The sequence below is a fragment of the Anoplopoma fimbria genome, chromosome 2, assembly GCF_027596085.1.
Source record: "Anoplopoma fimbria isolate UVic2021 breed Golden Eagle Sablefish chromosome 2, Afim_UVic_2022, whole genome shotgun sequence".
Classification (NCBI taxonomy): Eukaryota; Metazoa; Chordata; class Actinopteri; order Perciformes; family Anoplopomatidae; genus Anoplopoma; species Anoplopoma fimbria.
Window position 1 is genome coordinate 12168017 of NC_072450.1, and position 22286 is coordinate 12190302.

Sequence of the window (22286 nt, forward strand, 5' to 3'; positions counted from 1 at the left end):
CATCTTAGAAAATGGACTCAGCCCCATTGGAGCAGTTAGGGGCTTTAGTGCCTTGCTCATCAGAAGCTGTGGACAGTTATTTGTTTACTTTCACAGCAAGTTTTCCTATTTAAACTGGGACAAATCAGTTACAAGTGCACCACTCTAGTCATTCTTCAAGTTGTTTACTTAGGTCACACATCTAAATTAATTTGAATATTAGGCGTGGATATTTTACACAGAGTTAAGTAGAATTTGAACACCCTATGTTAGTGATTTGTCCCTATGGACTCAGTGTATTCATCCGTCTTGGTGTTTTCCCGTATGTCTTGTTTGACTGATTCCTGAGCAGGTTTTTTTTTTTTTTTTTAAAAGAAAATCCCCACAGCCAAGTCAAGATTTGTTCAGCTTTGTGGTAGAACAGTTCAAAGGGCACTTTAGACAGTCTGTTATACATTTGTCACCCACTATCTGCCAGACAGGTCATGTATAGTTTTGCTCTTGCCAAGTTAGACTTGTATGTTTTCATCTTTACCAGCTGTCACAAAAGAACAGTAACAACTTGTAATTTTAAGCACACAATTTTACTTGTGTTTCACATGTAGAAAGATTAGGTTTGACATCAACTCAGCCGATGCAAACGTTTGCATGAAATTGACAACTTGACAAAAAACTTGACAAACCGTTAACTGGAAACATTGTTAATTTGCCTTCCTGCCTGCCTTTTCATCTAACAGTGCGTGTTTCCTATCTGCCCTTTAGACTTCTCATCTATCTTTACCAATAACTACGTAGACCTTCTATATCTGTCCCTCTACAGTGTGTCTCGTCTCTCCCTGGTTGCTGCGCTGCAGTATAACATCTTATATTATATGTGTGTGTGTGTAACGCTCAGTCTATGCTAACCAGTAGCCCAGCCATAGGTGAGCTCATCAATGATTTGTTCCTTGATCTGGGACTCTTTTTTTTAATTTTTATTTTTTTCCTCATCCGCCACTGGCTTTTGTCTCTCATCCCCCAACGCAGACAAACTCACTAATGAGGAAAGACTAGCGAGACTCAAGCTGTGCTCTCTGCTTCATTTGAATGAAAAAATGGTCACAAACAAATGACACGCATCGTGAACCGCACCGGCTGAACAGAGGAGGATGGGAGTGTTTTTTTTTTTTTTTTTTTTTTTGTTGCCATATGGGTACATGCACAGCATTCAAATTAGCTGTGAGTAAATGTGTGTGTGAATGTTGGAGTGTGTTCATTTTTACAGAGAACAGAGCAGCGTTTGCTGTAGAGAGAGGGCCAACCATGCAGTGATTGTGCGCCCGCAGTGCACAGATTAATGGGTCGGCTTATATGAACGTGTCTCCCACTTCTCTCTCTCTCTCTCTCTCTCTCTCTCTCTCTCTCTCTCTCTCTGTCTCCTTCTGTCCGTCATCCCATCTGTCTCTCTGTTAAAACAGACACGCTACAGCATGCCAAATGTGATCATTTAATCCACGCAACATGTATTCAAATTACAAGCTTCAGAACCCCAATCGCTGTCATAACCATTTCGACCAGGCACCGACACGTTTGGTTGGTTCATTTGCCTCTCTGGCAGGTCTTAGGTAATGATGAATCACTCCTAAGTGTGTGTGTCAGTGTGCACTGCGGCGTGTTTACTCTGAACACTGTTTGCTTCCAAGGCTGACCAATCCACTCTCGTCCTGTAGGCCTTTTTCCATCCCACATGACTATATACTGATCTCTTGGCCCGAGGACACGGAGAAAGCTGAGCTGAGAGGTGTGTGTGTGTGAGACTATACAGGTCCAACCAGCCGATCTGTAGGCGGGACTCCAGCTGCACTTGGTGGCAGGCAGTCACAGGTCTAATAATAAGACGCCTGAATCTAAATCCGACCTGTTACATAATTCAGATCACACATTATCAGGAGATGGAGGAGAGGTCACATGCACGTGGAAAAGAGTCGGACCAGTGTTGCATTGTGTTGTATTTACTTGGATTTGGGTCGGTATTGTGCAGGATGTATCAGCAGGGCCTCTTATTTAAACAGTTGACCTAAACCTAGGTGTTTTTTTTGTGTTGAAATGTTTCGTTTTTTTCTGTTTGCATTTCTCAAGCAGTGCTATTAGTTGCTATGGTACTTCTCTAACTGAATGCATTGGGGACCAGTGGACTTTACACAGGTTTGAGACTGAATTAAATGATGTACACACAGTGCAGACAGAGAAGGCTAATAAACAAATTGGAGAAAGAGAGGAAATACATCTTACAGACACACATTAAATTAAACAGTACAAATATAGATTGATCAGAGACAGATTTCACATTTTAAGGAGATGGAGAGGCAGGAATGAATTGGTCATGGTCCAGTGGGAAAGGGAGGAGGAGGGGGAGGTGGAGGAGGGGAAGCAAATGCAAGATTGAACATTGAGCCGTGCTTCTGAGGCTTAATGATGGGTAAACAACCCGGATTGTTACATAAATTCCCAAATGATAATAAATATTTGACACCATTGATTTGACTCTGCGTCAGGCTGAAAACACATCTCCACCTCATATTACAGTCAAATTATTAGTTTTGATTATTTCAAGCTGTTGAACAAATAATGTAAACTGGGTCGCCGTTCTGTAAATGGGCCTCTGAATGTTGAACACCGCTCTCTCTTTTCATTTTCTATGGAAAGGTTCTCCTGCTCTCTCTGCCTTTTATGTGTTGTCCTGCATCCTGATCACCTCCTAGCTTCCATTTAGGCTGCGCTTTGTGTGTGTGTGTGTGTGTGTGTGTGTGTGTGTGTGTGTGTGTGTGTGTGTGTGTGTGTGTGTGTGTGTGTGTGTGTGTGTGTGTGTGTGTGTGTGTGTGTGTGTGTGTGTGCGTGTGCATGTGTGTGTCTGTAGGCTTCATAGGAATGTTCCATTCAGTCACGACGCCCTAAAGAATGACAGCTCTCATCTATGGGCTGGGCCCCTTAACCAAAGCCTCCATCACTAGTCCTTTGTCCTGTACTGTGTGTGTGTGTGTGTGTGTGTGTGTGTGTGTGTCTGTGTGTTGTCAGTAGGTCCACATGTTTGGTGGTGGCGTGTTTGTTTATTCACTGTGTCTTCATGTGTGTCTTTCTTATGTGTGTTCTAGGAGTTTGGGGGGGAGGGGGTTCCTTTCCTAGAAAGCAGCAACAATGCCTCCAACAATGCACACATAATCAGGTCTCTGTTTCTGTGGGCTTCTTCATGGGGGTTATATGTAGTACACCGCTTTACAAAGGCTGTTTTCCGCTGCTCCCTTAATCACTCTTTCACCTTCCTTCATCCACCCATGCTTCCTTTCTATTTTGCCTCCTTCATGGAGCGTCACCTTGAGTCCTTGATTCCCAATTACGACCAGAAACCGGAACCTTTGCCCAGAGCGAACTGGCCCCACTTTATACCGCCCACCGCTGTTTATCTAGCATATTCAAGCCAACCATAATGTAAAGGTGATGGACTCTGTGACCTTGACTCTTGACCTTTGTCATGCATTATATTCCTCTTGCTCCCTTTTCCTCTCTCCCTGTTGGTCTCTCGCTCCCTTTGTTCAAGCCTTTTTCGAATCCAGCCCTTAAAGAAAAGGAGATTGTCCCTGAATGTAGCCTTCATCTCTTTCACCCTGCGCTTATTCAGCCTACAGCTGGCTGACAGACACCCCCCCCCACCCTCTTACCTCCCCTCTTACCTCCCCTCTCCTCCCTCCCTCATGTTTTGTGTTGGACTGCGCCTCTCTCCACGTGCAGCAGCAGCTCAAAGGCATGAAGGAGGAGTTCCCTGAGAGGAATGTGCGTGACTGGCTGGCCTACTGCGATATGTACACACACTCGCGCACACACACACACACACACACACACTTACAGCAGCAGCAGCAGCAGCAGCAGCAGCAGCTCAGCTCGTAGCTCACAGTTCTGCAGGGCCAGCTGAGAGGGACTCTGTTCTAGCCAGCCTGGCTCTGGTGGGAGGAGGACAGGGTGTGTGTGTGTATTTACTACCTATCTTTATGAGGACTTGACATCCTCAAAATGATCAAAATGTAAAAGGTATCCATGTAGTTGTGACCTAATATGTGTTTAATTCGCTGATTTACTGAAGGCAGCAGGAGTGCTTGAGTTTGCAGGCAGACAGCTTCTTTACAAAGATGTTTCTTCCTGTGTGCTGTAAAGAAAGAAAGCTGTGCTTCTCAGAGCTGCTGTGTATCAGCTGACCTCCTGCGGGATTCTGGTAGTTTTCTCTGGAGGAGCACGGGAGTTAGAGCGCTAAGACGTGTGCCTCAACGTTGCGCTAAAAATACCCTGCTTTAGCTCTAAGCTTCAATTACAACACAAACAGAGCAGGATTCCGTTAGTTTAGTTTTTCCGGAGCCACAGCTACAATTCAGTAGCATTTGACTGGTGACCTAATAATACAACCCCCATCTGGTCCCGTGTAAAATTGCTCTAAAATGAGTTATTCTGAATAATAATGCAAACAGAATGAGCCATCATTTTAAAGTGACAACCAGCCATGTATTCCTTGTTAGTCTCCTTTCTGCTTCCATGTGATTTTAACAGAATCCTGCTTATTAATTATTAATAGTCTGTTCCTGAATGGTGAAAGGTTGACTCAGCGCTCTGTCCTGCGAGGTCCAGGTCACGATACTAATCCCGCCCAACCCCACCCTGGAAAAAATGTATTGCGAACCAGGTGGTGCAGCATGACTCTACTATTTCTGTTCTTTGCTGTCCTCCTGTTCTAGTTGAGTGTTTGTTTGTAAATCATTTGTCAATGAGTGTGACTGACGTCAGTGTCAGCATTGTCTATACTTGTATGCAGGTGTGTTTACTGTATCAGCCAGAGAGCAGGCAGTGTGTGGCTTCACCTTTCTGCTCAGCTGACATGGGAGGTCTAAATATATTCCTCTGAAGCAGTCAAACTGGAAAACTTGTGTCATCCACTGCCTTCCCCCGCAACCCTCGTCTCACCAGCCCAAGTTAAAAAGCCATAACTTCTGCGGTAAAAACCATTCAGGCGTAAATGTGCTCATCATGCCCATACAGGTGGCTCTCTGATTTCATCTGTATTTGCATAGGGCAAATAAGTAACCTGCTACTTTCCTCCGATTGGTTCCTTGTTGTCTGTTTTAGATGTGATGTAATTTGAAAAGCTCTGCTGACACTCTGTTTCTCTGCCTTTTCCTAGATGCAACGGAGGAGTTTTTCGAGTACGATCCCGAGGAGTTCCTGGTGTTCCTGACCTTGCTCATCACAGAAGGAAGGACACCAGAATATTCCGTGAAGGGCAGAACTGAGGGGCTACACTGTCCACCAGCCCAGTCGGCCATGCCGCCTCTTCACAAGCACGAGTGCAGCGACAAACTGCCCCAGGTAGCACAAATGTTCGCACACATCTTTCCACACCTCCAGTGTGGACAGAGGGCGGTCTATTCTCATTTAGATAGAGGTGGTTGATGCTGCTTCATTTGCGTCATTCAAGTCATGAGCATTTTATTTTAGGCCCTCTTATGAAATAGGATGCACATTTGACATATTGCTTGTTGTTTTTGAGATGTAAGTGATAATTGTATACTTTCTGTCATTTGACCAACTTTGAACTCGGCACCCAACCTTTGTAATAAAAACATATTAATAAACAATACAGTTACATTACATTACATTACAGTCATTTAGCAGACGCTTTTATCCAAAACGACTTACAGGAAGTGTATTCAACATAGGTATTCAAGAGAACTACTAGTTCAACAGTACCAACAAACTAAAGCCTTTGAAATGACCATAAGGTTGAATCAACACCTCTTTCAAACAGTTTAAACAAAAACTAGAACAAGGCTTTTAGACGGCTGCAGTGCTATACGGTAAAAAAAAAAAATATATATATATATACACACACACACACACACACACACACACACACACACACACACACACACACACACACACACACACACACAGTAGGTGTGTTTCCACACAAGGTGGAAAGTTTGTCAATATTGTGATCTGAGATGTGACCTAAATAAAATCACTGAGAATTTCAGCTCTTAACTGAGGCTCTTTGTTGGGTCCCATCTGTTTCGCCCCTAAAGTTCAATGTCCGGGTGTTGACATTCAGTAATGAACAATAACCCTCCACCTTTGTCTGCGGGTGTGTGTGTCCAGTGTCGGCAGGCAAGGCGAACCCGTTCGGAGGTGATCCTGCTTTGGAGGAACAGCATCCCCATCATGATCGAGGTCATGCTCCTGCCAGACTGTTGCTATGGTGACGATAGCCCCCCGAGTGACCCCATCAGCGACCCGATCATCAAACAAGATGCTCTGCTGCTGGAGAGATGGACCCTGCAGCCAGTTCCAAGACAGTAAGGCTGATACACACACAAGATCTTACTATATAAACATGGGTAATGATAGAAAAGAGATGTTGTACAGTTATATTGATAAAAAGGAGACAATGCTATCCAAAATTAAGTTTAAAGTCTGTAGTTTACCAACAAATACGGTAATGTTTAGTTAAAAGGTTTCTAGTTAAATGGCCGTATCCAGAGAAAATGCAATGTAGCCCCCAAAAAAAGCATATATACCGTCACAAGAACTGTGAAATCACCACTGTTTGTGTATTCAATAAATTCATAATACATTCCGTGCAGGTTTTAGCGTTTCTATAATGTACAAAAAAAGAGTCTCATCCTCCACTAGGTCCAAAGACATGCAAAGGTGAAGGCTAAAAAAGGTATACAATGCAAAAAATGAAAATCTAAAACTTGGCACTCAGAGGGTTAATAAGCCTTACAAATTGGCCCACTTTCCTACTGACGTGTAGAAACATTGTAAACTGTGTTAAAAAACACACCCACACACACATCCTTGAACAGTTTTCTCATTAACCTGACATACTGGCACATTTTCACCTCTTTTTAACTGTGTTTTTAATAGAAGCGGTGATCGCTTCATTGAGGAGAAGACGCTGCTGTTGGCTATTCGCTCCTACGTCTTCTTCTCTCAGCTCAGCGCCTGGCTCAGCGCCTCGCATGGTATCGTCCCAAGAAACATCCTGTACAGGTCAGCCATCTTTTCAAAAAGATTTCCTGTTCTGTTTTGAAAATTGAATCAGAAGAAGTGCAGCTGAATCTCTTGAGGCTCTGACAATTCGTGGACATTTTAAGATGTGCAAGTTAACAATGCAATGTCATTGAATCTCTCTCTCTCTCTCTCTCTCTCACTGTCTCTGTCAAACAGGATCAGTGCTGCTGATGAGGAGTTGGTGTGGCAGTTCTCCCAGCCGCCTTCAGAACACATTTTCCCAGTCCCTAATGTATCCCAGAGTGTTGCACTGCAGGTTCGTGTCCAGTCACTCCCACGTCAACCCACCTATCCCACCCTGGCCTGCAGCATCCACACCGGCCTGTCTCCGCTCTACAGCAAGACCCCGAGCCTCAACCCAAACTTCAACAGCCATGGTGGCCTGCCCACCCACAAAAAGAGCCAGGACCCCAGCAAAGACGACCTCCTTCACAACTCTAACATGTACAGCAAGAGCTCCAACTCCATGTCTGGCCTTCTCCTCAATGGATTACCGATTCCTAATCTCCCCATCAACAACATCCCCATTAATAGCCTTCCCCACACTGCTGTTTCCTCTCCTTACAGCAAGAAGAGCCAGGAGCCAGGTGACGACCACACATATCAGAATGGAGAGCTTCCGCAGGTCAACATCCCCCAACGTCAGGGCTCCCCACTGTTCCACAGGTCCTCCCACTCCCCCACGCCCTCCCGCTCCCACTCACCCTCTCCGCTTCCCACAAGCAAGGCAGGGAGGTGGCTGTACTCGGCTCTCAATGGTTCACCTGACCCCACGCAGGTAGAGGACTACGGGTCTGGCACCAACAGCAGTGATAGGTCAAAGGGGTCCATCCCTGAGCCCCTGAGAGCTTTTAAGAATTTCTCCTTGGCCGAGCCACCGCGTTGCCCCTCCCCAAGGCCTGCGAGCGAAACAAACCCACTGATTGGCTCCCTGCTGCAGGAAAGACAGGAAGTAATTGCCCGCATTGCACAGAGGCTAAACTTCTGCGACCCCACAGCACCGCCACTGCCCACTGGGCTTTTTGCTTCTGACAACCCTCCCAAAGCCATGTGGGGCAGTAGCCATGACGACATAACTGCCAGTAAGACCAAAGAGCCCGAGGTTCCGCCCTATCAGTCCGTGGGACGTGTGTGGCCCGGCCACTTCAACACACCCGTGACCGACACGTCTTTCAGCAAGCGGGAGTGCTCCTCCCCTAAACCTGCAGCATGCAGGAAGCTGAAAATGACCGAGACAAGAGACGCAGAGGATGAGAAAGAGAAGGAGAAGGAAAGAGACAGGGAGAGAGACGGCTCCCTGATCGCCCAGGCAGTACAAGACATAACCAGACTCATCCAGGAGAGACTGTCTGTCCCCTCTCTGTCCCCGAGGCACAGCAGGAGCGGCAGCCATCTGCACCACACGCACACGACGACGGTCACACACACGGTCCGCACATACTCGCACGCCACACACATCCCACAAGCCTCACACACTGCCACCAACGGCTACACCAACGGCCACATACCGGGCCATCACGAAACTCACAGAGGCAGCACTCGCACCGCTGCCACGCACGCATCCGTTTGCACAGACAAGCCCCGGGGTGATCCCGGGAGCGAATGCCATTCTCCCCGGGCCCAAAATGGTGCTCACTTTACACTTGAAGAACCCTCAATCAAAGGCCAGTCCCACACCCAGGCTGGCCGTCGTTTACGAACTCCCCCACAGGAAAAGCTCGTAGTCAGGACACCCAGCAGCCATGAAACCCCTTCTGCCTCCCATGTCCTTGAGAACAGCCCAAGGAATGCCCAGATCTTTCGTTGGACTTGCAATGATGCCAGCCCAGCCATGACCTGTAACATAAGCCACAACCACAGCAAGCCTCAGCCTCAGCTTCAGTCTCAGATGCAGTTCTGTGCACAAGCCCAGGCCTCCGCCCTGCAGGATGAGAACCAGGCACCCTCGATGTCTGGGTGCTCTAACACCTCCAGTCCAGACATGACTCCCCCTTCTACTGTCCTGGTAAGGGACTCCTCATTTTACAGGACATTACTTATCTGCAATTATTATTTGTCGGGCCCTATCCCTGTTTCAAGGAGCCCTGGTTTAACTTCGTCACTAAAATAGGAATTGCTCAACATTTTGGCAAGTTTATTCGATATATTGCTAAGAGTTAGAAGAGAAGATCAATACCACTTTCATGTCTGTACAGTAATTATGATGCTAGGTACATACAGGAGCCAGTTAGGCACTTTGGCTGCTGGCATTAACCTCATATTTATTGTGGTATCAAACTTTTAAGCAGAAAAGATAATAACTGTATTTCCATTTTTTAGATATATTTTAACAAAAAAAAAACCATCTAGCTATGATTCCTTGAAATTCTATATTAGATTAAACAAGTGACTCCAGAAAAAAAAAATTGTGAAGCTGAAATTATCCACTAAAGTACTGTTACTTAATTTCAGGAGTTATAGGTCACTACAGGTATTACATTTTTTTCAATTTATCAAGTCAAACTAGATGGAACCTCCTCGTTTACAGACGCTGCTCAGGTATAATGAGTGTTTCGCTGGGAGCAGATGGGTTTTCAGTTGTCATGGAGATGGCATATGATACATGAGAACGTGATTTGATAAATGGAGATCATTTTGAGTTTACGTGCAAACTGTCCTAATCTCTCTCCCTCTCTGTTCTCCAGCGAGCTCACAGCCCGTCTCCGCTTCGCCCCTGCAACAGCTGGAAGAAACATAATCGCCACTCGTTGGATGCTACAGCGACCAAAGCCTTCCACCCGTGTACTGGCCTGCCTCTGCTCTCCAGCCCTGTAAGAAACACACACACACACACACACACGCTAATCCTCACAGTGAAACTCATTGTCAGTGTCTGCTTTGTGCATTTGTTCAGATAACACTAACACGCAGGCTCCAAGTCACAAACACTTACTGACTCAGTCATTGCCGTTGTTCGGGCGGTTGAGTTTGCCATAACACCACACTCACTGCCCTTTATTTCAAGCCATCTGAAGCATTAGTCACAGTGCTTTCCCCACTGTAAGAAGTGAGCCTGTGAATGCTCGTCGTAAAGACACTTTGAAGTGTCTGGCAGCTGCTTTTATTGCTGCTGCTGGGCCACTGAGTTGTTATCCAAGGTTAATGTACACACACAAACTCACATAGGCAGGCGAGGCACGTGACTCATCTGGGCCTCATCAACCTCAGTAAGTTTGTCAGATAACCACACTCCTACATCATCACAGTTTCCTGCCTTCTGATGGGTCTCACTCATGCATCTAAACACTAGAATTTACACACAGACACTCAGTGTCACACGGTCTCACCAACACACAAGCTCACTTATTTTCACATACACATGATGCATATTGCACAATTTTTTTTTGTCATAACTTATGACATACTTATGACATATTTTGAATCTGTTAACCTTTATACTAAAACCTGGTGTATGATTTTGAGCCCTAGATTTTCAATATACAATATATATATTTTATCGTCCAAGCTCTAACGTGGATACTGTGCCAGTCGCTCTGTGTTAATCATGTCATGTGTGTGCTGCAGGTTCCTCAGAGGAAAAACCAAACAGGCTACTTTGATCTGGACACATCTCTGGCTGGCTGCAAGGGTTTGCCTTGGGCCCCTGGGAAAAGGTACACATTTTCTCACCTGGGATGTTTGTTACTATAGTTACCAGACTCCAAATGAGTAGGTCCACGAGGATAAGGTCAGGATTCTTTCACAGGTTTAGTTCGGTCTTAGTAACAGTTGAAATACTTTTGTTTTTCTTTTACAGCTACTCCACACATTATCTGTTTATTATAGTACCATCTGGAACATGTTACTCATACTTTGAATCAGAATTTTAAAACTTGTTTTTCTCACTATGCAACATTTCAGCTGTTACTATGTGTACTTGCCAGAAAGGCATTTTTTTGTATTAGTTTTTCAGTTGAATACATTTTATTGTTAAAGTTTTTTTCGTTTTGTTTACCACCAGTATTAATCAAGCTATCTAAAGTCATAGGACCAGGGTATAAGGGATTAATATTAGAGAGGTGGTTTTCTACAGCTACCATGTCTAAACCCTAACGCGCTGACATAGCCTTGAATCAGCAGCAGGTTTGAGAAGTATTGTCTTTGTTGAGAGATCAGACAAAAAGAGTGTTGTTCTGAGTGGTAAGGTTAGGTCAGCCCTGTTCTGCTGACACGCTGCCACCTGCTGAAGCTCTGCTGTACTGTGGCTGCATCTAGAATCATACACATTCTGCTCAAAATGGCAGACAGAACTGAATTGGCTTCATATACACTGAGCTTCATGGCACCGCATACACACAGCAGATGTGGGTGGTAACGTAAGGCTGCTCTTGATGGCAGAGTTTGGTCTCTAGGATGTAAAGTTCATTTCAGCAATTGGGCAGGTTCTGGCTGAGGCTGGTGTAAGCCATTGACGTGCTCTCCATATATTACTTTCTTATTCAAGTAAATTTGCTTGATTTAAAAAAAAAAAAAAAAAAAGACTAAAGATTTGAGTGAGCAATGGACTCATTATTTCTTCTGCCTTTTTGCTTCAGTAAATCAAGACATCAAAGTAACAACATTCTTGAGGTGGCTGATATTGCCTTTTGAAGACACAACACAAATGAAATTCAGTCTGAGATCATTTTAATCTCTCCCCGGGCGCACGTCTATTCAGACATACCAGGAATGCTTGTCACCTAAACATCTTAGGATGCTCTGTCACGCATCTGTCATGAAAACAAGTTGAACAACAGCGTGTGTTTTAATCCTTTCAGGGTGTGTCCAAAGAGAGAGGGGTACACCGATGAGTCACAGCAGCTGTTCAGTGTCAGCGCTCCACCTGCCAGTCTCAGTCTGCTGGGAAACTTTGAGGTATGACATACAAACACACACATCAAATCAATTAAAATGATCAAATAAAACTCAAATTAAATTGAAAATATTGAACTATGTTTCTCCAGGAGTGTGTGCTGAACTACCGCCTGGAGCCTTTAGGGTTGGTGGAGGGTTTCACAGCAGAGGTTGGAGCCAGCGGGTCCTTCTGCCCCAGTCACCTGACCTTACCTGTGGAGGTGTCATTCTACAGTGTATCCGATGACAACGCTCCATCACCATATATGGTGAGATTATTTGTTTCCCTGAGTCAATCAATAACACTTTGCCTTGCCTTGAGCTGAGAGCTGTATCTGCAAATGTGTGTAAGCTCGGGTGTGTATTACCTTTGAATGCCTGTTTGTGACACAGTTGTTGTCATGTGAATTTTTTTTCACAGGGTGTGATCAATCTGGAGTCCCTGGGGAAAAGGGGCTACCGTGTACCTCCATCAGGAACCATTCAAGTGGTGAGGAAACTCTTGGTTTTGTTTTTTTTACACAAATGTACAAATGATCTACAAATATGGATTTATATAAAATATCTGCATCTGTACAGATGGCTGAGAACAAAGAGCAGATTACATCATGGAACAAAGGGAAAGGGGAACCCCTAGTGGTTATAGAGGATAATTTGTTATCTAAAGGCATGTTTTTATTCATTTATGTTGCTTGTACTTCCTAATTTGAAATACATTTTCCTCTATACAATTAATGTATTATAAGGATGAAACGTATAGTGTGGTTTTCATTTCATGTATCTTTCACAGCATGTAAGGTTCTGTTGTTATAGATCGATGAAGTCATGTCACAAAGAGTTAGAAACCTGTGTAAATCCTCCCATGCTTCTCCGGTTATACCTTTCAGACCTTATTCAATCCCAACAAGACAGTGGTGAAGATGTTTGTTGTGATGTACGACCTACGAGCCATGCCAGCTGGACACCAGACCTTCCTGCGACAGAGGACCTTCTCCGTTCCCGTCCGCCGCGACACAAACAATCAGAACAGCAGGAAGCCCCTCGGCCAGGCACGCACCTTGCGCTACCTCGTTCATTTGAGGTTAGTTGGCTGTAATTTCATCACAAGTGCACATCAAAACTAGAACATATCCAGCAGCTGTTGGTGATGTTTCACCCCCCTTTATTCATCCCCTTTGTCTTTCATCTCCCTCTCCAATCTCGACCCAGGTTCCAGAGTTCAAAGTCTGGGAAGATCTACCTCCATAGGGACATCCGTCTGCTGTTTTCCAGGAAGTCCATGGAGGTGGACAGCGGAGCCGCCTACGAGCTCCAGTCCTCCACAGAGTCCCCCATTGACCCACCATTCTCTCCCCGCTGCTGAGACATAACCCCCCCTCCCTCCTCCGCCTGGCAGCAGGCGAACTACTGATGCTTCAATCACACCTTGATGCCAGCGATAGACTCTCGCGCAGGCCATGGCTAGATAAACTGCTCTTAAAGAGAAGCAATTCAATGACTGCAGTCAACAAGACTCACCTGGCATGTTCCCAAAATCTAAGGTTTCATCCCTCCTGTCACCCAGAACTGACAAGGGGGAGGGGGACTGGCTAAGAGCCTGGGAGACTTGTTGGAAGTTGTGTTCTTTGTCAAAGAGGTTGGGTCAAAGGTTACAGTTATATAGTATTTTTCAGATCCAGTTCTCCTGGTTAAGAAGGCCTTACCAGATATGATAGGTCAGTCTTTTTCCTGCTGTTGTGTGTATCCCCTCCAGCGTCTGGCAGGAGAGTAGAGACCAGTGATCGTCTACAGAAGCAGTTAGACACTTAAAATGTTTCAGCAGAGTTTAGGCTACCTTCCTCAAATCAAAATGTGAATTGGACCTGTACTCAACATGATGAATCAGTGTTGAGTCGCAATTAATTTAGTTATAAATGCAATACAAGGCCCTTTTTAAATGGTTAAATATTTTGCATTAAATCCTTGAAGAGCAGATTGATTGAACTCAGAGTGAACCCTGCGATTCCTGAGCTTGGAGCAGAGGCAGCGCGAATGGAAGAGGAGGCTGGTGGCAGACTGTGGTGCAACACCGTTATCTCGTCCAAATGAAAAAAACCATACCATGGACCACTAAAGAAGTTGAACAAGCAATCAAGCTAGATTCAGCTGAAAGCATCACATCAAAACATCAAAAAGTGCACTGTGGATTTTTTTTCCCCTCATTATAACTGGAAATAAAACAGAAAATAGTAATATTCTAATACTTTTGTACTGTTACAGAACCACTTAATTGAAAGTGTTGCAATAGAAAGAGTAATCTTAGTTTAGTGTTTACACATTCACTTTCAGTTTACTTACCATCAGTTTATTTAATATTTAAATTAATATTTCAGTTACTACTTGTGACGTCTGTCATGCTAAGATGATGTAGTGCAAACTGTATATCATAGTATGTATTTTTGACATTAATATTCAAATCTGAAAAAATATATATCTATATATCTTCTAAAGCAATCTGAGAGCTGCTCTGTCTCTTTGTGTTATTATTTTCCCACTGTGTTTCCCACCGCTACACCTCCATACACTCACACATCAAAGGAACAAAACACTGGTTATTCTGCTGCTCCTTAAAATCTGGTTCCAAACGGCACCTTAAGAGAAAAACAAGAGGGCTGTGGCACCGCTTTGGGTTTTTAGATTTATTATAAAAAAAGATTGTAATAATGGACCAAAAGTGATACAATCATAAACAGGGTTGACTTTTAGAGATACCAAAATGGTTTATCTAAAGGGGATATTTCAATTAAAAAGCAAAAGTTACACAACTTTAAAACGTTTTAATGGTGAGATAACTCATCTTACACAACATATCTGTAGAGCGGCAGATCCTGAACAAATGTATCATGTTAATTGGGAGTTATGCTTGTCAAGATAATTACAGTATTTTTTACAATAGCACATGCTTAGAATTGACACATTTAGGCAAAGAAAAAAGCTTTTTATTAATATTTAGAGGTATTAATAGTAGTCTCTGTGTAGCACAACATTGACATCCCCTGACCTAAATGCTGGTTAGTGCAGCTTAAAGGCAGCACTACTTCACACTATATATAGCAATCTACAACAGCTACATTCAGCTTAAGAGTACTGCAGTTCATTTGGCAAACAAAACTGCAAATACAGTAGGTGGTGGTCGGTTAATATGGCCTCTAAAATGCAAATACAAAGTCTCACAGAATTTTTTTTATCCACCATTTATTTTTTTGCATGATGTCAGTCAGGCTGTGTGTGTGCTGTTGATCCAAACGTGTTTGTTTTACATATGTATGTAAATATAAGCATATAATGCAGTCTCTAAACACAATGCATGAAGAAAACAAACATTATACATAACACACACTACACTGTGCTCGTCACCACTCTCAGAATCTGAGGATTATTTGCCTTCAAATGTGGATTTGTGTTGCAGCAGGCGGGTCAAACAGCTGATCGGCGTGTTACGCAACGCAAACCCGCTCCCAGCACTGTGTGCGGGTGCACGGGAGGAGTGCCCGAACGTGGGCGCGCATGGTGTCTCCGCATGTGACGTAGCAGGTGTCGTGTGGGAGCGGGGAGTCACGGAGGAGGAGGGTTTGTGGATCACTTGTTCGGTTAGTTAGATCTCGATAACACAGACATGTCGGTGGACATCCAAGAGACACAGACGGCCGAGGAGACGTCGGTGGACGGAAAGGTGACTGAGCCCCTGCCGCTGTTAGCTTAGCTTAGCTTAGCTATTGTTGACATATCCACCGGAGGCTGCTACCGTACCAGCACCGGGTAGACCTGCTCCTCTCCACGGTCAAGCTTCACATCGACATGCGTGGCCTGCGGGGGTTTCTGTTGCGTGACAACCAATGTTTCGGGTGTTTTGCGTGAATGACAGCGATGTTAGCCGCTAAGCTAACTGTCTCCAAGAGGTTAGCTCAGCTGCTAGCGCTAGCTGCTAGCGTTAGCTTAGCTTAGCTCAACCCAGCAGTTTCCAGCTTAGCTTCCGCAGTTTTGTGTGCTGCTAACTTGCTACCTAGCTAACAACACAGAGACTAGTGTGTGTGTGTGTGTATGTGTGTGGACGCTGTCAAATATACACATGTCAACATTTCCTTTTATCTTTGATATGATGTGAACAGCAGATCCCCAATAAAAAGCACCTCCAACTAGGTGGACATAGTGACGTCACTCATGTGTTGTGCAACTGTTGTCATAACCTGTTTTATCAGAATTAGACAGTTTATCATAGGTTGTTATGTTTTAGTAAATGTTTAGGTATGCTTTATCAGAATTAGACAGTTTATCATAGGTTGTTATGTTTTAGTAAATGTTTAGGTATTCTTTATTAGAATTAGACAGTTTAACATAGGTTGTTATGTGTTAGTAAATGTTTAGGTATGCTTTATTAGAATTAGACAGTTTATCATAGGTTGTTATGTTTTAGTAAATGTTTAGGTATTCTTTACTAGCCAAAGTGTTTAACAATGAGCCAGATGATCTATCTACTGCCCTGCCACCAGCTGACAGATGTTCCAGTGGTGACACCTGGTGAATGTAGTCTCTTGTTGTGCTGCATGTTGGTTTTGGAGCAAAACGTATTCCCCTTAAATGTCTGATGCCTTAATGATTTTGCTTGGTTTTTTTTAGGACGTACAGGACAAGATGATCAATTCTGAGAAGTCAGAAGAGGCCAAACTGAAAGCCAGATACCCAAATTTAGGAAATAAACCGGGCGGCTCTGACCTGCTTCGCAAACGCCTCCAGAAGGGGGTGAGTCATGTCTTGTGTTTGTATACAATACACTCAGAGTCTCTTAGCTACAGTCTCTAAACACACTTAACATTTTTGTAAACAACTCATTTGATGCTGTTTAACAAAATAGTACCTCAAGGTTTCCCTTTCTTGAGTTTTCCACAACATACTATTTACATCAATGAGTACAAACAACATTTTGGAAACATGTAACCCAAGGCAAATCGACAACACCACAAACTGCGGTCTCCAAAATAACTATAAAGTTGAATCAACAGCTCAAAGCCTGAACTTTATAACCTCCATGAAGTTAAGATGCAGGGATGTTTAACTAGACTGTCTTAGTTTAAGCTAGGTGTGCTGCTCATTTAAACTGGCAACACGGTAAATAATAACAGTCTCAATATATTTGACCATGATATATTGTGATGCTGGAATGGCAATACTTAGACACACCATCCCTAAGCCTAACTCACTGAGGGGCAAACGGGAGAATTTGTTCAGACACGTGTTCTAGGCTACAAACAAACCACTGTCCAGTACGCTGTATCTCTTTAGATCTGATCCATTTATTCAGTTTGACATTATCACTATAGTATTAAATCATCGTTGTTCAATTTTAATTCAGCTGTCATTGAATCTGAGCATGCCAGTCACACTTTCACACCCCACCACGTTACAGAACAAGACAAGACAGGACAAGACAGGACAGGACGCGTTAAAAACTCCTCCACCCTGTGTTCAATATCAGAACACCATGTATAAATTTACCTCGGGGTAATATCTATGTAATTCATACTGGCGAAGGAAAATAGGCGATTTAAAGTTTATCATTTTAGATGCTGATAATAAATTTACTTGTGAGGCGCATTTGCTTTTATTTCTTTAGATTTATTTTATTTTTAAGTAAACAATTGAATCATCTGTAATTAAACTAATTGAAAAACTAACAAAATAAAGATTATTAGAAAATGAACACTGCTTAAATGAAAAGTTGATTAATTGATTTTTATCATTCACCAAATTTTAAGTATTTTAGGTAAAACGAAGAGCAGCTTGCTTTTTTCTCAAATTACATCATAATTTTTTACAATCATAAATTGAATACTTTGCAAACTTTTATTTTATAAATTCTAAAAACGGTTGATGAAGAAGATCCAATAAAGAAAGTAATGACTAATTACAACCATAACTTTATTTTTCTTGCCCACTAAACAAGCTTTACTATAGTTTAAACACGCCCATTGAGTTTTCTTGTAAACAAACATAAGTATTGTTTACATTTAGTATTTTGTAGAACAGAGCACATTGTGTGCATCATTAAGGTGTAATGAACATGTTGAGTGCATTTCCTCCCTTGTAATACATTGGCAATGTCGAAGTGCTCTCATTCATGTTTACTTACCAGCAGTCTTCTATTTTACTGACTTTATTGCCACATTACTACATTTGTTGGCACATACCCTCACAAACTGTTGATCGGCAGAATACCGTGGAACCAATGGAAAATTGTGTGTCACATGTACGTCCCTGTGGGAGATACACAGTAGAGAACATTTTGCGGTGGGATCTCACTAGCCTCTGTGCTAAATCTGGCCATTAGCATTTAGTAGGGGAGCCAATGGCCCTTTTCCCGATTGTTCGGACCCCGCCCATTTTCAAACTTAACCTTAATTTTTTATTGCGGTTATAAAAATCTGTCCACAGACACAAACATACACAGACTCACAAGAGGAAAACAATACCAGCGGTGCACCTGGTAACAGAACGAGGACCCACTCATGTAAACATAGCATATCAGGGGTCAAAAACACCACGATGTACCCTTAGAAAAATATCTCAATTTGTGGCATTTGCACGCTTTACCAAATAAGCAAGCAAGTCTTTAAAAGGGAATTAAGATAAGAACCGATATTATTTTATCAAAATCAGCAAACCTGTTGTGTTGTGTTGTTTTCTCCTTGCAATGTAATTCATGTGTGAATCTTCTGTCTCTCTACAGCAAAAGTACTTTGACTCTGGCGACTACAACATGGCTAAAGCCAAGATAAAGAACAAGCAGTTGCCGACGGCTGCGCCAGAGAAGACCGAGATCACAGGGGACCACATCCCCACCCCCCAGGACCTGCCCCAGAGGAAACCCTCTCTGGTGGCCAGTAAACTAGCAGGCTGATGCACACACAGCCTCCACAGCCCCTGCTGCCCCTCCCAGCCCTTACCCTTCCCGCTCAAAGTCTCAGAGCTGTAACATTACCTCTCCCATCCCTCACAGTACCTTTACCCTGCCTTTGCCCTCTCCCCATCAGCCTGGACCCCACCCAACAGGAGCCCACACCAAGTACCCAGCGAACTGTTGAGCTGATTCCTATAAATCCAGTTTATTTTTTGTGTCTACCCCATCTGGCCCTGCCCCCCCACTCCCTCCTATCTTTGTTGTTTCCCCTTGCTACTTCTCCAAACTGACTGCTCCCCTTCTGTCATTGTCTTCTTACTTTTCCATGTTCCTTGTTTTTCATTTTCTCTTTATTTCAATGTAAGATACACTGAAAGACGGGACATTCAAGTGTAAGTGTGGTGACGGGACATTCAAGTGTGGTGATTGGATTGTGACGCCTCTGTACGCCTCTTGGACGACTGATACCCACGATGGTTACTGGCTGAAGAGAGGGGTGAGCAGCGGAAGCTGCGCCTTGAATGGTTGGAGGGCTTTAGTATGGTCATCAGGATCCCTCAGTTTGGAAGTCTGTGTATATATACATATACATATATTTCATTTTGTTTGGCACAGGGGCAGATATCAGCCTTTTTTAGAATGTTTTACATTAGATTTGTATCATTCACTGTATGCCCTTATTCTAAATGATGTTGTCAATATGCTTGTTACTAACTGAATATGGTAATCCAGTTTTGTTAACACTTTAATTATGAACCATGGGAGGAAGCTGTGCTTAAGGACCACACAGCGAACGCCAGAGTGTGTTAATGAACTGCATGTGTGACGCAGGGCTTCCAAAGACAAACCTCACTGAGCTCCATTTTAGTTCACAAAGGTCTGAACAAAGAAATTTACACAGATGCTGAAAAGCTCAGCTGCGATGTATAAGCAATGGGTGGGAGGGGAATTGTGTTTTCAAGACATCTTGAAACTTTGAAGAGTGAAAAGGAAGGAAATGTTGCTTCAGTCTGAACCGCAGTGTTGAATGCTTGCACAGTATTTATGTTGTGCCAGTCACTTCAGCTCAGATGATGACAGTCCTCTCCTTAGGTCACCATTTCTGATTACAAGTTGTCATGAATGGCACGTTTACATGCTAGAATATGAGGTTTAAGGGACCTGAAAGCTAAATGTGTGTCAGTAGGGACCAGTCTTTGTGTCCTGTATGCTGTGTGAGTAGACTCAATTTAAGGTGAAGGCTCTTGACACTGGGAACCAATAGTGTTATTAATCATGTTCACACTTGGGAAAAACCTTCTATAACCATAAGTTGAAGTAGTTTTATCTTTAAAAGTTCCTTGGTCATGTTTAATGCTTTCCAAGGTCCTTACTGACTGGATGAAGTTTATCTGTGATGCAGTAAAGTGAAGCTATCAAAACATCCGTCTGAGCTGTGCATGTATATGGCTGCTGTCACTTTGTGCCATTTTGTTTTGTAAATAAAATAGTTTTGCACAAATGTTTAACTGCTGTGTCGAGACTGTTATGTTAACTGTTTGATGTTTAAAGACGTATGGTCTAATTGTCTAATCAATGAACCACAAACAGTTATTATTATTAATATTAAGGGGCTTACCAAAATTCACTTGATGGGGAAAATGGGTGTTTTTCTTCCTCCTTGGTTTTTTTTCACATGTTTTGAAGAGTTATTCAAAGATGATGCTGTGGTAAATTGACCATTTTGATCACACAAATGATATATAAAGTTCATAAATTCCTTATATACAACTATCCCAGCATGTACGCATATCACATGAAATTGTAATATGGACCAAAACACAATTACAGATAAAATTAACATTACGTTTACTTCAGAAGCTTGAGTTTGTATGGAGCCGAACTGAAAACCATAAGACCTCAAATAAAATAAAATATATTAAAGTGAAAAATTTAAATATTTTTTTCAAAACAATTCCAGAATTGAATAAAAACAATATTCAACCCCCAAAAATAGTTTTATTTCGAATACATTGTTGTATTTTTCAAAGTTCAAGACCAAAAGTGTACTTTCATTTTCAAATTTATTTTTCAAATGATCCAAATTATTGGCCATACGTTTGCAGTCATGAAACACCGCCTCATAAAACATGAAATAATAAAACAGTATATTTACATTTGAAAGATGTGATTCATATTGCCATTTAACCATGCTAAAGCAAAATGGAAAAAAAAAAATGATATCCATATACAGTACCATTCAAAAGTTTGGACACACCTTCTCATTCAATGGTTTTCTTTATTTTTATTTTTTTCTACATTGTAGATTAATATTGAAGACATCCAAACTATAAAGGAACACATATGGAATTATGTGGTAAACAAACAAATGCTCAACAAACCAGAATATGTTTTATATTTTAGATTCTTCAAAGTAGTTGAATGACAAGGTGTGTCCAAACCTTTGCCTAAGATAAGATAAGATAAGATAAGATAAGATAATCCTTTATTATTGCATAAATTTACAGGCTTACAATAGAGTTAAAGTGCACACAAGAGACATAGTAGAAGAAAGACAAGATAAAAAATAAAAATAAAATAAAACAAGTATTATAAATAAGCAATAAAAAAAACAGTAGAAAAAACAACAATAACTGAAATATTATATTTACAGACAGAGAAAAAAAAATTACTATTTTAACTATTTTTTAACTTTTTTAACTATTATTGCACAGTGTAATGTGTAATGTATTGCACAGGTTACTGTATGTGTTTTTTGGAACTACATTGTTTGGCGTAAGAACAAAAAAAAACATGTTTTCTTCTTGTTGATGTATTTCCAACTCGTGACCACCGGGGGGCGCAGTTTTCCCACGCGGCGGCAGCAGCAGCAGCAGCAGCTCGTCTCTGTTTGGCTGAATCATTTCATCCATTGTACCCAGAATGCAAAGTGAGACACAGAAACCTCAGCAGCCTCAAGCTTCGCAGGTTATCATGGCGATAAGACACGCATCTTCCCCTTGAACCCCGTGCAGCGGCACCGACAGCAACAACAAAGGACACCACCACCACCACCACCACCTCCTCCTCCACCTCCTCCTCCTCCTCCTCCTGCAGCGCTACATGAGAACACACATCGAGTCCCGTGCAGCGCGCAGACTGCCGGACGTGCAGCCCGGATCAGAGAGAGGACATAGCGTGTGAGCAGCGTCATGGCAGCGTCGGAGCTGTACACAAAGGTAACACTAGTGTGTGTTTATTCATTTAATGGTTATATATATAGCTGGATAAATGTCATAGTTGCAGGTTTAGATTCATGCTTAGTGCCTTTGAATTTCAAGGATGTTCTGCTGACAGCTTGATTTATGCAAAAAAAAATTAAAAAAAAAATAGCAGCCTTGGTGGTGATTTTTTTTATTTTTATATATGA

The 22286-nt window shown here is 42.6% G+C and overlaps 3 protein-coding genes across 4 annotated transcripts in view; all 3 read left to right on the forward strand.

The window, feature by feature from the left end:
• Positions 1-14430, forward strand: part of atosa (atos homolog A) — a 29288-nt gene extending 14858 nt beyond the window's left edge. The window contains exons 3-13 of the mRNA XM_054610386.1: positions 5180-5364; positions 6154-6350; positions 6925-7050; positions 7228-9076; positions 9756-9881; positions 10636-10724; positions 11868-11964; positions 12054-12212; positions 12365-12433; positions 12831-13024; positions 13153-14430. Coding sequence (XP_054466361.1) covers positions 5180-5364; positions 6154-6350; positions 6925-7050; positions 7228-9076; positions 9756-9881; positions 10636-10724; positions 11868-11964; positions 12054-12212; positions 12365-12433; positions 12831-13024; positions 13153-13306 — 3245 coding nt within the window. The 3' untranslated portion in view covers positions 13307-14430. The remainder of the gene's footprint in view (positions 1-5179; positions 5365-6153; positions 6351-6924; positions 7051-7227; positions 9077-9755; positions 9882-10635; positions 10725-11867; positions 11965-12053; positions 12213-12364; positions 12434-12830; positions 13025-13152) is intronic.
• A 1017-nt stretch (positions 14431-15447) lies between these two features.
• arpp19a (cAMP-regulated phosphoprotein 19a) lies at positions 15448-20385 on the forward strand. Its single transcript, XM_054610398.1, has 3 exons — positions 15448-15655; positions 16600-16722; positions 18707-20385. Exons 1-3 carry the CDS (start codon positions 15599-15601, stop codon positions 18875-18877), a joined length of 351 nt encoding a protein of 116 aa, XP_054466373.1. The 5' UTR covers positions 15448-15598; the 3' UTR covers positions 18878-20385.
• A 1438-nt stretch (positions 20386-21823) lies between these two features.
• Positions 21824-22286, forward strand: part of myo5aa (myosin VAa) — a 52557-nt gene continuing 52094 nt past the window's right edge. For both annotated transcript variants that reach the window (XM_054620744.1, XM_054620751.1), the window contains exon 1: positions 21824-22095. In XM_054620744.1, coding sequence (XP_054476719.1) covers positions 22069-22095 — 27 coding nt within the window. In that variant the 5' untranslated portion in view covers positions 21824-22068. The remainder of the gene's footprint in view (positions 22096-22286) is intronic.